The sequence below is a fragment of the Suillus fuscotomentosus genome, assembly GCF_016647785.1.
Source record: "Suillus fuscotomentosus strain FC203 chromosome Unknown F5891scaffold_8, whole genome shotgun sequence".
Classification (NCBI taxonomy): Eukaryota; Fungi; Basidiomycota; class Agaricomycetes; order Boletales; family Suillaceae; genus Suillus; species Suillus fuscotomentosus.
The window spans coordinates 1,195,153-1,208,596 of NW_024539520.1; the positions used below are offsets into that span (position 1 = coordinate 1,195,153).

General features: G+C 45.4%; 3 protein-coding genes across 3 annotated transcripts; 2 read left to right on the top strand and 1 right to left on the bottom strand.

Moving 5' to 3' along the window:
* Positions 1 to 119: 119 nt before the first annotated feature.
* On the top strand, positions 120 to 1,420 carry F5891DRAFT_944468 (uncharacterized protein; the record flags this gene model as incomplete). Its single annotated transcript, XM_041374554.1, has 5 exons — positions 120 to 245; positions 305 to 428; positions 491 to 732; positions 779 to 873; positions 925 to 1,420. The coding sequence occupies 5 exons, from the start codon at positions 120 to 122 to the stop codon at positions 1,418 to 1,420; spliced, it is 1,083 nt and encodes a 360-aa protein (XP_041230736.1).
* A 3,910-nt stretch (positions 1,421 to 5,330) lies between these two features.
* F5891DRAFT_1183868 (uncharacterized protein) lies at positions 5,331 to 5,586 on the bottom strand (the record flags this gene model as incomplete). The annotated part of the gene is made up of 2 exons (XM_041366362.1): positions 5,331 to 5,477; positions 5,542 to 5,586. The coding sequence occupies 2 exons, from the start codon at positions 5,584 to 5,586 to the stop codon at positions 5,331 to 5,333; spliced, it is 192 nt and encodes a 63-aa protein (XP_041230737.1).
* An 868-nt stretch (positions 5,587 to 6,454) lies between these two features.
* F5891DRAFT_944373 (uncharacterized protein) lies at positions 6,455 to 6,865 on the top strand (the record flags this gene model as incomplete). The annotated part of the gene is made up of 1 exon (XM_041374544.1): positions 6,455 to 6,865. A coding segment is annotated over one exon (411 nt), but the record flags the coding sequence as incomplete, so codon positions are not given.
* Positions 6,866 to 13,444: the final 6,579 nt, after the last annotated feature.

The window sequence follows — 13,444 nt, forward strand, 5'->3', positions numbered from 1 at the left end:
TATGAGGCTTTAATGATCCGACTACACATCTTGCCTCATTTTTTTTCCTCGCTTCCCCCGTTATAAAACCAAAGCGTTCTTTGTTTCCTTACTTCTATCACCACCACCAACTTTGAGATATGTCTCGTTCCACTCTTTCCGTGCTTTTGGCCATCGCTGTCACTTCAAAATTCGCCCTTGCTCAACCCGACCCAGCTGACCCAACACCACTTGTCGACAAGACTTATGCCTACCCGTCAGGAATTGTAAGCTTTCAGGCCCTCTTTCATTGTGCACCGTGTTCACATGGCATTGATTTTTCAAGCCCTACCAAGTCGACTACAACACTGCTGCTATCCGTGGCCCTCAGACCGGCTATAACATCTGTAACTCCACCACACAGAACCAGAATTCTTTGTGCCAAACCTCGATGGTGAACCATATTGACGGTGCGTCTCCGGTTAACAACTCTGTACCCGTTCATAGCTCATAATGTCCGTATTGTTTTCAGATTTCTGCTTGTGGGCACCGCCCATTCCTAACTCCACCATCGGCGATACCGAACAAGAGGAGGTCGCATGGTGCACAAAGCCTGGCCACGGCACTCGTCTCATCCCCAATGGTGCCCTCCAGGGTGTTCAGTATCTCGTTACATCGGAGTACATTCAAATCGCTGGTTTTATCGACCAGACTCAGATTAACATGAACGCTCAAGACTACGGAGGAGAGCTCGACCCTCATGGTGCTGACCTTGTGAGTGTCTCACGTTTGTCGATTAGAGTTAAACTGACTCTCACAGCGTGGGAATCCTCTTGGGGGTTTAATGTACTCCAACGCGTTCCCAAGCAACGGTGGCAACAACGACTCCTACCAGCAAGTTATCGACTGGACGAAGTAAGTCGTTGAACTCAAATCAATCCCCGTTCTCGTTCTCATGCACCGCAGCTTCATGGGTGGCGATGCTTTCTGTATCACAATTTGTGATCCTGCTTCTAGCAGCGCAAACCAGTCCGCTTACTGCCAGAACATCTACGACCGCATGGGTTGCAGTTACAACATGCCCAACAATGCCCAGAACGGTACCTTCGAGGTTTGCGACTCTGATCTCAAGATTCCTGCTGGTCTTTACGTCACCGGCGGCGTTACTATGACTTACAGCCAGCCAGATTCCGCCGCTGTCAACCCACCTTACACAGCTTTCACTCCCGCCTCATCCAACTGCGTGACTTACGCCAGCTCTGCTCTCTACACCGGTATCGCCACCGTTACCCCTACTGGCGTCTCCGCTTCAGCAAGTGGCGGTACTGCTAAGGCCACTGGGACTGGCTCGAACTCAGCTGGTGCTGCTGCTGCAACTCAGACCGGCGGTGCCGTCGCTCTTGGCGTTTCGACCCTTGCGGGTGTCACCGGTACTCTCTTCGCAATGATCTTCCTCTCATGAATCCAGTGTGCCATTGACTATATCATTTAGACCTGCATATATTAATATACCTGCACCTGTACACTGACATTCATGATGGTGATGGGTTACCTGTTTTACCTTTACTGGAGACGATTGTTGTTACATGCAGCGACGGACTTGTTCATTTTTTACTTCGGCTCTTTGGATTGGCTGACTCATGCTGTTTTATATTACTGTTTGGACCATAACCCACGAACTGGAATATAGCAACTTGGTTACTGTCCCTGGGTGTGTTTGCAGTATCTTCAACCTCCGTATGCGATGTGGGATTTACAGGAGGGTGCCTACTCGCTGAGGGCTCTTTGAAGTGGCGGTGCTTATGAATCTTGAACGTACGTTCTCCCAATATATATTGTAACTCATCCTGCATGTCGTCCAGGCAATACTGATTTATTCCAATCGACCAAGTTCCTACTCAAATGAACCGAAACACCATCATGTTCACGGCACATCTTTACAGTACAAACTCACTCGGTTGTACATTGTTTCTTCTCGTCCTGACCAACTGGACCAATGCTTACCCTCTGCCACTCACAAGAACGGTATAACCTTGTGATAAGAGAACACCGTGAGTTACTGTCCTGGGGCCTTCGGCTCCCTCATGTACAGCACAATGACAAGACCTCGAAAACCTCGTCAGCCGCAAATTTGCCTCTGAGTCTAAGTACCAACAGCGGCGGCAACTTTTTGGCGCTCGCCAACGCCAACGATCATTTGTCTACACGAAGGGCGTCACCCAAACCTCAATCAACTGCCCTTCATTTCCTATCTTTTTGCTTGTCCAGAATACCCGCCATTCGTGCTCATCTAACTCCCCAAGTCAAGTTTCATCAGTGCATGCGGTGGCGTGCGTCCTCCACTCCACTTGTCCGTCATCTTAGTTGATTGGAAGTACACTTTTAGCGCCCACGCTCTCATTTGGCCACCATTAAGTTCCCTGCGAAAGCCTGCCTCAACTCATTATACTGTCGACAATGCCGGACACGCTGTCACCGAGTTATTCAACAACGATGTCTTTGGCCTCGGCCGTGTATGGAGGATTGTGCTACCCCTATCAGCTATCATTATCTTTGCACTCACAAACAGCAATGGTAACTTGGACACGCTGTCCGTTTTGAAGTTGGACGAGCTGAAACAAAACATAGAGACATCTCTCCTTCATTTTGTGGATATAGTGCATTGTCCTTCTTGGTTAGACTGACAAATTTATTTGTATCGCTAAATCATATTCTGCTACGACTAAGATTAAATGAGCACTCCATCTATTTTCCTGGTACGACTGGGCAAAAGCAGGAAGTGACAGGAGGGCCTCGGGAGGTCACGCTCTGGCATGGGGGTCGGAGGCAGCGCGAGGTTTCAAGGCTTACAGGTAGCACTAGGCTTTATGAAATTGGGTTGGGGGTGTGTGGTAGCCTGGTAGGTAGCGGGAGAGTACTGCAGGCTGGGCGTGGTGGGCAATAATAGTAGACGCGCGATGGCGCAATACCAAGGTACTTGACCTTATACACGAGCAGAAGATACCTTATCGAGCGGTGCTTAGGTCTTGACCTCTGCTGTACGTGACTCAGTAATGCCCGTTCGCTGTTTTCAGGAGCTTTAGGGAGCCAAAGTACTTCGGAAGGGTAACAGGGGAGTGGTGTGTTTGTTACGATTTTGGCCTAGTGAGTGTACGAGATGTAGGAACCCGGCCTGAAAGCCTACCTTTTGCCTCCGAAAACTGCCTGACTCGGAGGTGGAGGGCAAGGCCAAATCGGAGTGGGCCGTAGCCGAACTGCGGTTGTACTGCCTGTTATGGGGGTTCCTAGGGTCAGCCTAGGGTCGATTTCAGCTTCACTTTCAAAACATTTCATGTATCAGATATGGCCTACTAGGACTCCCACTGTATATGGACCCCTTCGGTTCAATTTTCCAGATATCCCCATGCATCAGATGTGGGAGTCCCGGACTCCCACTGTGTGTGGACCCTCCACCCTTCATTAGTTGGAACACTGCTCATCCGTAGTGTACATGAGTGTGGCCTTCCAAGACTCCCACTATGTGGGGGGCATTGTTTATGACACACTCATCCCATTGTGTACATGAGTGTGGCCATCCAGGACTCCCACTGTGTGGGGGCATTGTTCATCACACACTCATCCCATAGTGTACATCAGTATGTTCCATTAATGAAACATAACCGAACATACACATCCCAATAGTGTACATGAGTGTGGTCTTCCAGGACTCCCACTATGAGTGGTGGATGGCCATTATGTCCTCATTCTGTGGTCCATCCACATGGGATGAGTGTGTGATGAACAATGCCCCCACACAGTGGGAGTCCTGGATGGCCACACTCATGTACACAATGGGATGAGTGTGTCATAAACAATGCCCCCCACATAGTGGGAGTCTTGGAAGGCCACACTCATGTACACTATGGATGAGTGTGTGATGAACAATGCCCCCACACAGTGGGAGTCTTGGAAGGCCAGTGCTAAACTGACCAACTGCTAACTGATTGAAGGGCCAACTCACTATGGGCCCAGTATATGTTGTGAGGGTAAGAGTATGTCACTGGGTGGGCTCCTTATATTCTGTGTGCCCAATGGATAGCAGTGGGCCTCCTATCTATATTTTTCATCGAAGAAAACTTTCTTTACAGATGGGCTCATAGTACAGTGCAAAGGCCATCTCTCGAGATTTTCGAGTAGGCCCGTGGATTCAGATGTAGCCAAATTACATTCGCCAATGGCATCTTGGTCAGCAAACATCAGATACAGCGGCAGATACAAATTGCAACATCAGCTGGCTACATAATTTTCATGATAGCGGGCGCATGCGCTCCCACATCATTGGCAGGTGTCCGCTGGCATTTAAATATGGCAAATTTGACATACCGGTGGCTACAACACGCAAGCTCTGCCGGCTGCATTATCTGCTGGGAGGGTATCTTTACGTTGCCGGCAAGAGTCCACCGGAGTATGGAAATGGCATCCACATCAGGCACAATCATTAGCATAGTCGTGTTTATTAGCAGGAATCCCCGGCGAATGTGCATTATCCGCTGAGCAAATACAATTTTTAGCACACCCTGCGGTTCCCCAATGGTGTGTCGATGGGCCCACATCATGTCAGCACATCAAAGGGCCTGCTGTCGGTGTCCGCACTAGTAGAGTGAGCCCAACCCATGTCATGGGTAGTGAATGGGCCTGCTGGCAGTATGCAAAAAGATTAGTGGGCCCACATGGAGGGATGAACTAAGGGATGCGGGCCTACCCCTGAAATACAGCATAGTGGATGGAGCCCGATGCATCTGCCGAAAACGCAGGGGCCCAGCTACATCCAAGCATTTGTGCAGTGGGGCTCACACCATGTATGGCACTGTGAATGGGCCTACCGGCAGTATGCAAACAATGATGGTGGGCCCATCTGGAGGTCTGAACAAAGGGATGCAGGCCCACCCTAGAAGTAGAAAATAGTAGGGTGAGCCTGCTGTAACCTTGGAGGGTGCAGATAGGCCCAGCTGTATTGCGCTCTTTGTACGGTTGGGCTCACACCATGTAAGGCACTCCACGTGCAGGCTCATATCATGGTCTGATGGGGTGATGGGCCCAATCATTACAGTGGGTGACAGGGTGAGCCTGGGAAAATAGCTCGCTAGATTCCAACAGGCTCATATGTACCGCCATTGATACAAGGAGGCCCATGACATGCTGGAACAAGGTTTCAGGACCTGAATAACACCATCGCCAGGCGCCAGACACAATGTGGGCGCAGACAGGTGCTCCCATGTACGGTGACCATTGAGACCACATTGGTGCCGATTCCATGGTAAAAAACAACAAAGTAAACTATACATGAGTTCTATAGTACTAGCAAACATATGTACATTATTCTACATCACAAATTACATATTGGCATCATCAGCGGCCTTCATGACTACCGGCAAACAAGCAACCTCAGCTTGAGGTGTTGCCGGACCAGCAGCCAGTTCAACATTGGCCTCAGTGGAGGTACCAGAACGCATCGAGAGCAACTTGAAGGAGAGAATCACCTGGGCATTGATACTAGTCCAATGCAATGTGCCATAGCATGCGTGATAGTAGTTATTGACTCACAGTGTTTGCAACGTTCAAGTTGAGTTCCAACTTGCCAGTGAACATGATTATGTGTCGCACTTGAGCCTAAAGATGATCAGTTCAATAACTAATCTGGCTATTATCAAGATCATTGTGCAAGGTAGAACCGCTGTAGACATACTCTGAGCTGATCTAAGTAGTACTATATGATTGATGTATAATGAGACCATTTTGGCTGATTTGTGTCAGTTCTTGCTTGCCAAATGTGGTAACTTAATGCAAAGCCGTACTCAGTCAGTGCTTCAGCCTTAATTTCATCACACACCAAAAGACTGGCAACTCGATACTGCTTGTTCTTGTAGAGGTATCTAGAATAAATTATTTGTAACTACATACAAAATATATACTGTTAAACTGTTATTCTATGTGTCCAATCCGAAACGGACTTGTCTGTTCTCTGTGCTGTGCTTACTAATCGACACCGCTCCGGCTATTCCCGGGTAAGTCAGTGTTCCCTACATTATTCATCTATGTATGTATTACTAATCCTTTTACTCTTCTGCTCGTACAGTCATCATGTATGGGCTGAGTCCAACAGTTCTTACTGCAAGAGATATTCAAATGCAAAGTGCACACTTCTCTCTCTGTTCTAGCTACTGATGTGTACCAAAAGACACAGTAACTTCGCCTCGTACTAGGAATCCTGGCTGCCACTTGCATTCTGTTCATGCCTACAGGATATACTTCACGCAGTGAGCTACTATACCATACTGCTCCTGATATCAATATTTTGTATTAATCATAGAGATGCATCAGTGATGCATCAGTGTTATATACAGTGACTCATACTGTCTGAAAATGTCATACTGGTGATTCCAAGTGCCAGAAATCAATTTCCAACAACACCGTTTAGGTCTAAGCAAATTTTGATAAAGGCTAATATCTAATATTAATACAGAAATGGAACAGTCAATACTTCGAGCGAATCTCTCTGAAAACCCTGGGCCTTTGCATCCAGCTTGGCCACACCACTGGCCTGAAATGTCCTAACCCTTGTCGCGCATTCAATGATGATTTTATTGTTGTCGACACCCACAGCATACACGAAGTATCTCTCGACTTCTGCAATTGTGCAACAGCCCAAAGCCATATACAACAGCTACTTCAAATATCGTGGTTTCCTTTGACAACATCAGATCCAAAAACTGCTGCAACATTCCGCGTTCTTGAACACTATCACCTACTCTCATTTGAGTCAAAAGTATCTGCCTTCGAGTTTTATAATGCGCTCAGCCGGATGTCCGATAACACTGGCTTACTTCCCATCAAGGTAAACTTAAATTTTAGGTGCCTTCAAAGTTAATCCAGCTTCCTACAGGATCGGTATGATTCGTTTACATGGATGATTCTAAGCATATTTTGTTATATGGGATATGGTTAGACCATGGTTATGGCTAGCTCAATGTGAGCAATTTCGAACATTTTTAGCATTTCTCAAAATGTGCAAAACAAGGGGGGTCCATTTTGCACATTTTGAGAAATGTCAAAAATGTGCAAAACCAAGGAGCTCCATTTTGCACATTTTGAGAAATGTCAAAAATGTGCAAAACCAAGGAGCTCCATTTTGCACATTTTGAGAAATGTTAAAAATGTGCAAAACAAGGGGGGTCCATTTTGCACATTTTGAGAAATGTCAAAAATGTGCAAAACCAAGGAGCTCCATTTTGCACATTTTGAGAAATGTCAAAAATGTGCGAAACCAAGGAGCTCCATTTTGCACATTTTGAGAAATGTCAAAAATGTGCGAAACCAAGGAGCTCCATTTTGCACATTTTGAGAAATGTCAAAAATGTGCGAAACCAAGGAGCTCCATTTTGCACATTTTGAGAAATGTCAAAAATGTGCGAAACCAGGTAGGTCCATTTTGCACATTTCTGGCATTCCTCAAAATGTGCAAAATGGGCCCTCTTGGTTTTGCACATTTTTGACATTTCTCAAAATGTGCAAAATGGACCCCCCTTGTTTTGCACATTTTTGACATTTCTCAAAATGTGCAAAATGGACCTCCTTGGTTTTGCACATTTTTGACATTTCTCAAAATGTGCAAAATGGGACCCCCTTGTTTTGCACATTTTTGACATTTCTCAAAATGTGCAAAACAAAGGGGGTACATTTTGCACATTTCTGGCATTCCTCAAAATGTGCAAATGTATCCCCCTTGTTTTGCACATTTTCGCCATTCCTCAAAATGTACATAATGGACCCCCTTGGTTTCGCACATTTTTAGCATTTCTCAAAATGTGCAAAACAAGGGGGGTCCATTTTGCACATTTCTGGCATTCATCAAAATGTGCAAATGTACCCTGCTTGTTTTGCACATTTTCACCATTCCTCAAAATGTGCAACACAAGGGTGGTCCATTTTACACATTTCTGGTATTCCTCAAAATGTGCGAAACAAGGGGGTCAATTTTTACATATTTTTGGCATTTCTCAAAATGTGCAAAATGAGGGGGTCCATTTTGCACATTTCTGGCATTCCTCAGAATGTGCACAATGCACCTTCCTTGTTTCGCACATTTTCGCCATTCCTCAAAATGTGCAAAATGAGAGGGTCAATTTTCACACATTTTTGGCATTTCTCAAAATGTGCAAAATGAGGGGGGTCCATTTGCACAGTTGGTAGGGTGCATGTCACACATCCCCTTGTTTTGCGCATTTTGAGATATGCCAGATATGTGTAAAATGGACTCCCTTGTTTTGCACATTGTTGACATGCCTCGAAATGTGCAAATGCACCCCCTTTGTTCTGCACATTTTTGGCATTCCTCACAATGTGCAAAATGAGGGGGTCCATTTTGCACATATCTGGCATTCCTCAAAATGTGCAAAATGGACCCCTGTTAAGACCGTGCACAAAGAGTAGGACTGATTCAAAGGGGCTTGGCTTCAGCTATGCACTGCGCCCCTTACCCGAGTATGTGCCCTTAATTTCAGAATGATGTCTGGAGAAAGTAAAGTCCGAAGGACTTCCGGAAGAGCGCGGGAAACTTTGGAAGGACTTTCTGGACAAGTGCAAGTAACTTCCAGATGAGTGCAGGAAAGTTCAGGAGGAACTTCCGGAAATTACAATGAGGTTTCATCCTGATATAGATATGTATAATGGCTACTCAGAACAAGTCCTGAGTAGAAGCAAACAGAGGAATATTGTCAGATGTAGGTCTGGAATATGGGATATGACAACCCCTCTTGTTGTCTATATTTTTGGCATGCCTCAAAATGTGCAAATGCACCTGCCTTGTTTCACACATGTCCACCATGTCTCAAAATGTGCACATGCACCCCTCTTGTTTTGAACATTTCTGGCATTTCTCAAAACAGGTGGCCAATACATTTACCATTACACTTTATCAAGGTCCAAGATTTTATGACTATTATGAGCCCCTTCAGTGACCTAACTCTGTAAACATGGTCACCCCACCTTGACATTTTTCCCATGTGACATGGGCCCACTTTATCATTATATATCAATGCCTTTGGGTGGGCCTGCATACAGTGTGTATCTAATGGTTATGAGTGGGCCCACAGCACACATTCTTCGAAACTTTGGAGAAAGCTTATGTTGAAGTCTAATGTATGTATAGGTGGGCCTATGGAACAGCAACAAAGTATTTGTTAACAACTTTGAGTGGTTCATCATAATGGAATATAGTGAGGGGATAGCCAGGAGATTATCCTTGCCGGAGGTCATGATCCTAACATTCTATGGCTGGTTTTCCATTTTACCGTCTTATTTTATCCATAGGTGAATATCAAGTCAAGCAGTGAGTCATATTGGACTGCTGTATTGTGGGAATCACTATGAAACCAGGACCCACCAGTGGTTATCATATTATGCTGGTTGTCCACCATTTCATGGCTGATATATCATTTTATCTATTTAGACCACATACAAATGGTTGATTCAAAGGTAACCTTTGATGTATATAATAAGTATCATTGAACTTGCATGATAGACACTGTGCATGGGATTGAATCTACTAAGTAATATTGGCTCAACATGTTCTATACCAGCCAGGGACTATGTCGAAGAGCAGAGTCAGCAGACACACCACTAGTTATCACATATTCCTTTGTATCTGAGAATATCTCAATTTCTTGTACTTTACATTGAATAATCAGTAAAAAGGAAGCAAAGGATCATGTGTGCAAGAGTTATAATTACCACACCATATGAGTGATAGGTATGCATATATAAAGTAAGGATTCTGGGCAAGCCAGCAAACCTGGTGTCTAGAACAGACCTCAATATTGACTAGGGACTCCTTCATGAGGGTCATGAAATATGGAATTCATAGGTGAATGTGGTGACCACCAGTGTGGATGGTCTCCTGGCTATCTTCTCACCAGATGACATTGTGTTGGACCACTATGATTAAATACATTTATCAACATTCAGCTGTAAATCACTCATAAGGGTAAAAACTGGTAAAATGAAAAATCAGCCATGAAATGTTAGAATCCCAGCAGAATGTAATGACCTCCGGCGAGGCGAGGGTAACTGTTTATAGAGGTGAAAACTGGTAAAATGAACAATCAGCAATGAAATGTTGGAATCATGGCGGGAGGTGATGATTGCCGGCGAGGGTAGTCTCACAGCTATCCCTTCATTGGTCCACATCACAGCAGACCACTATCATGAGACATATTCATCAATATTCAGCTGTAAATCTAAATCACCAATAGGGGGAAAAACTAGTAAAATGAAAAATCAGCCATGAAATGTCAGAATCCCAGCGGAATGTGATGACCTCTGGCAGGGATGGTCTCATAGCTATCCTCTTGCTGGTCTGCATCACTCTGGACCACTGTTATTGAGCACAGACATTAATATTTACTTGGGAATTGTTCATAATGGTAAAACTGGTAAAATGACAAATTAGCCATGAAATGTTGGAATCCCGGCGAGCTGTGATGACCTCTGGCAAGAATACTCTCATAGCTATCCCCTCGCTGGTCCACATCACGCTGGACTGCTGTGATTAAGTACAGACATCAATATTTGCTTGGGAATTGTGCATAGGGGTAAAATGAAAAATTAACCATAAAATGTTGGAATCCCAGCAGGTGGTGATGATCTCCAGCGAGGGTAGTCTCAAAATCAGCCATGAAATGTTGGATTCCTGGTGGAATGTGATGACCTCTGGTGAGGATGGTCTCATAGCTACCACCTCGCCATTCCACAGCATGCCAGACCCTGTGATTAAGTACAGACATTAATATTTACTTAGGCATTGTTCATAGGGGTAAAATGACAAATTATCCATAAAATGTTGGAATCATGGTGGGTGGTGATGATCTCCGGTGAGGGTAGTCTCATAGCTATGCCCGCGCTGGTCCACATCATGCTAGACAACTATTATTAAGTACTTTGATCAACATTCAGCTGTAAATCATTCATAGGGGTATAAACTGGTAAAATGAAAATTTGGCCATGACATGTTAAAATCCTGGTGAGCTGTGATGATCTCTGGCAAAAATAGTCTCATAGTTATCCCCTTGCCGGCGCACATCATGGCGGATCACTATGTGGGCCCACCCGGTCATGCAAATACATGATCCAGGCCTAATTATATATAAAAAGTACCAGCTATTTGGGCCCACTCAAAATTGTTAACACTCATTATTGCAGATCATTCTATTGGCCACACTGACAGTGCACATGATGCATTTGCATTCCAATACACTCACATTTTCAAAAATCATATAACACTTCTTAGGAATAACTATTGGATTTGGACAGATAGTGCTTACCCCCTTTCAAGAAACCTCCTTGAAACTAGTGACCAGAAGAATTTAACACCCCCCTTTCTAAAGTATGTGTATTATTTTATTTTTCCTCATCTATTTATTTATATCTATACTTAGGTCTGTGTGCAGGTAGAGCACACAGTCGCTGCTTTCAAGGGCCACTTCCGATCTCTCCAAAAGTTTTGATACCTAATGCAAAATTGTTATACACAAAGTTTCAAGTTTTCTTTTTGGTGTTTCCTACGAATCAGCACACAGATGTGTTTCTCCTTTTCTCTTCTTTAGTCTTATGCCCATCTGTTTTGATAGTTATTGTGATTGTTGTTTGTTGTCTCACCTTAGTACTTCTCTCTCTGATAGTAGCACAGGACTCGTTCACCCACCTGAGACCATTTCCTAATGTTTTCACCTCCATCCTCACCACATTCAAATCAAATACTAGGGTGCATTCTCCTGTTTTGGAGCACTCTTATCATTCTATTCAACTCTTTTTCTGAAATCCCTCAACCTTTCCTTCCAATAACTATTTCAATTACCAATTTGAGCCCCTAAACCACCAACCCCTGTTATGTCCAGTGGCTCAAAGTCTGATAAGACACTCTTATCTCACCCTGATGGTTTTAGTGGTGCTAAGGTCATCATTTCTTTTTAAACAATGGTAGTAGCAGGTCCACGTAATGTTTGAAGCAGAGATGAAGATCTTCATGGATCATAAAAAGAAGGCGTCGTTCACTATGTCGTGTATGAAAGGAGCGTGTCGTTAATAACAGCACTTACAAAATGGGTTGATACGGGGACGTAGACCCGGTAGACGGACGGCTCAAGGGGCAGGACCCTAACCCTAGCGTGGGGTTGTCCTTTTGGCGAAAGTTTCCATTAATGGTCATCCTAACCCTAGATTCATAGTGGTACCCTCCTGGTCAGCCGTCCGGTACACATTCCATCGGCTCCCCAAGGGGACCGCATGGGTGAGGGGTCCGTATTGCTGACCAACGGCCGTCGACGGCTCCCATTGGGGACCGCGCCTGTGGTGAGCAAAGGTCCGATAATACCTGAACATGTCAAATGGCACCCATTGGGGACCGTCGCACAGGGGATCTCACCCTGTAGTGAGCATAGGTATGTATGTCCTTGTTGCACAACACCCTACGGCCGTCGACGGCTCCCATTGGGGACCGCACCTGTGGTGAACCAAAGTTCTATCATACCTGAACATGTCAAACGGCACCCATTGGGGACCGTTGCACAGGGGATCTCCTTGTTGCACAACATCCTACGGCCCCCATTGGGGACCGCACCTGTGGTGAACCAAAGTTCTATCATACCTGAACATGTCAAACGGCACCCATTGGGGACCGTCGCATAGGGGATCTCACCCTATAGTGAGCATAAGTATGTCATTGTTGCATGGCCCTCATTGAGGACCGGATGATGTATCCGGCTAGGTATCAGTTGTCATCTTATGTGTGAGACGGCTCCCATTGGGGACCGGCCCTCTCATGCCTCTTAGTATACTTACATCTGTCCCTTACCAGACGGTGGATAGGGATCCGGACCTGTCCAAAGCTCTGATTGAGGACCGGATATAAGTTGGAGCCAGTGGTACGGCTCCCATTGGGGACCGGACATCTCATGAGTCTCGGTATGCTTACACCTGAACTTATAAACTTAACTTATAAACTTATAAGACATATGGTATTGTCCGACGGCTCCGGCTGAGGGCCGGACCTCTGGGGTCAGTGGTTCAGTGGTTGGTTGGTTGATGATATGCCTCATCCTATGATACGGCACCCATTGGGGACCGCACTTGCATTGACCGAGTGTATCAATCATACATGTACTTGTCAGACGGCTCCCATTGGGGACCGGTAACAGTGTTAGTATAATTGAACTAGTAATCAGCTGAGGCAATGAGAGTAGATATAATATATGTTTATGGACCGGCCTGCCAGTGGTACGGCTCCCATTGGGGACCGGTCACAGTGTTGTTGTTAGTATAATTGAACTAGTAATGATCCAACGGCTCCGGCCGAGGACCGGACCTCTGGGATAGGTGGTTGGGTAGTTGATGATATGCCTCAGCCTATGGTACGGCTCCCGTTGGGGACCGCATATATGTCATCCGTGATGAT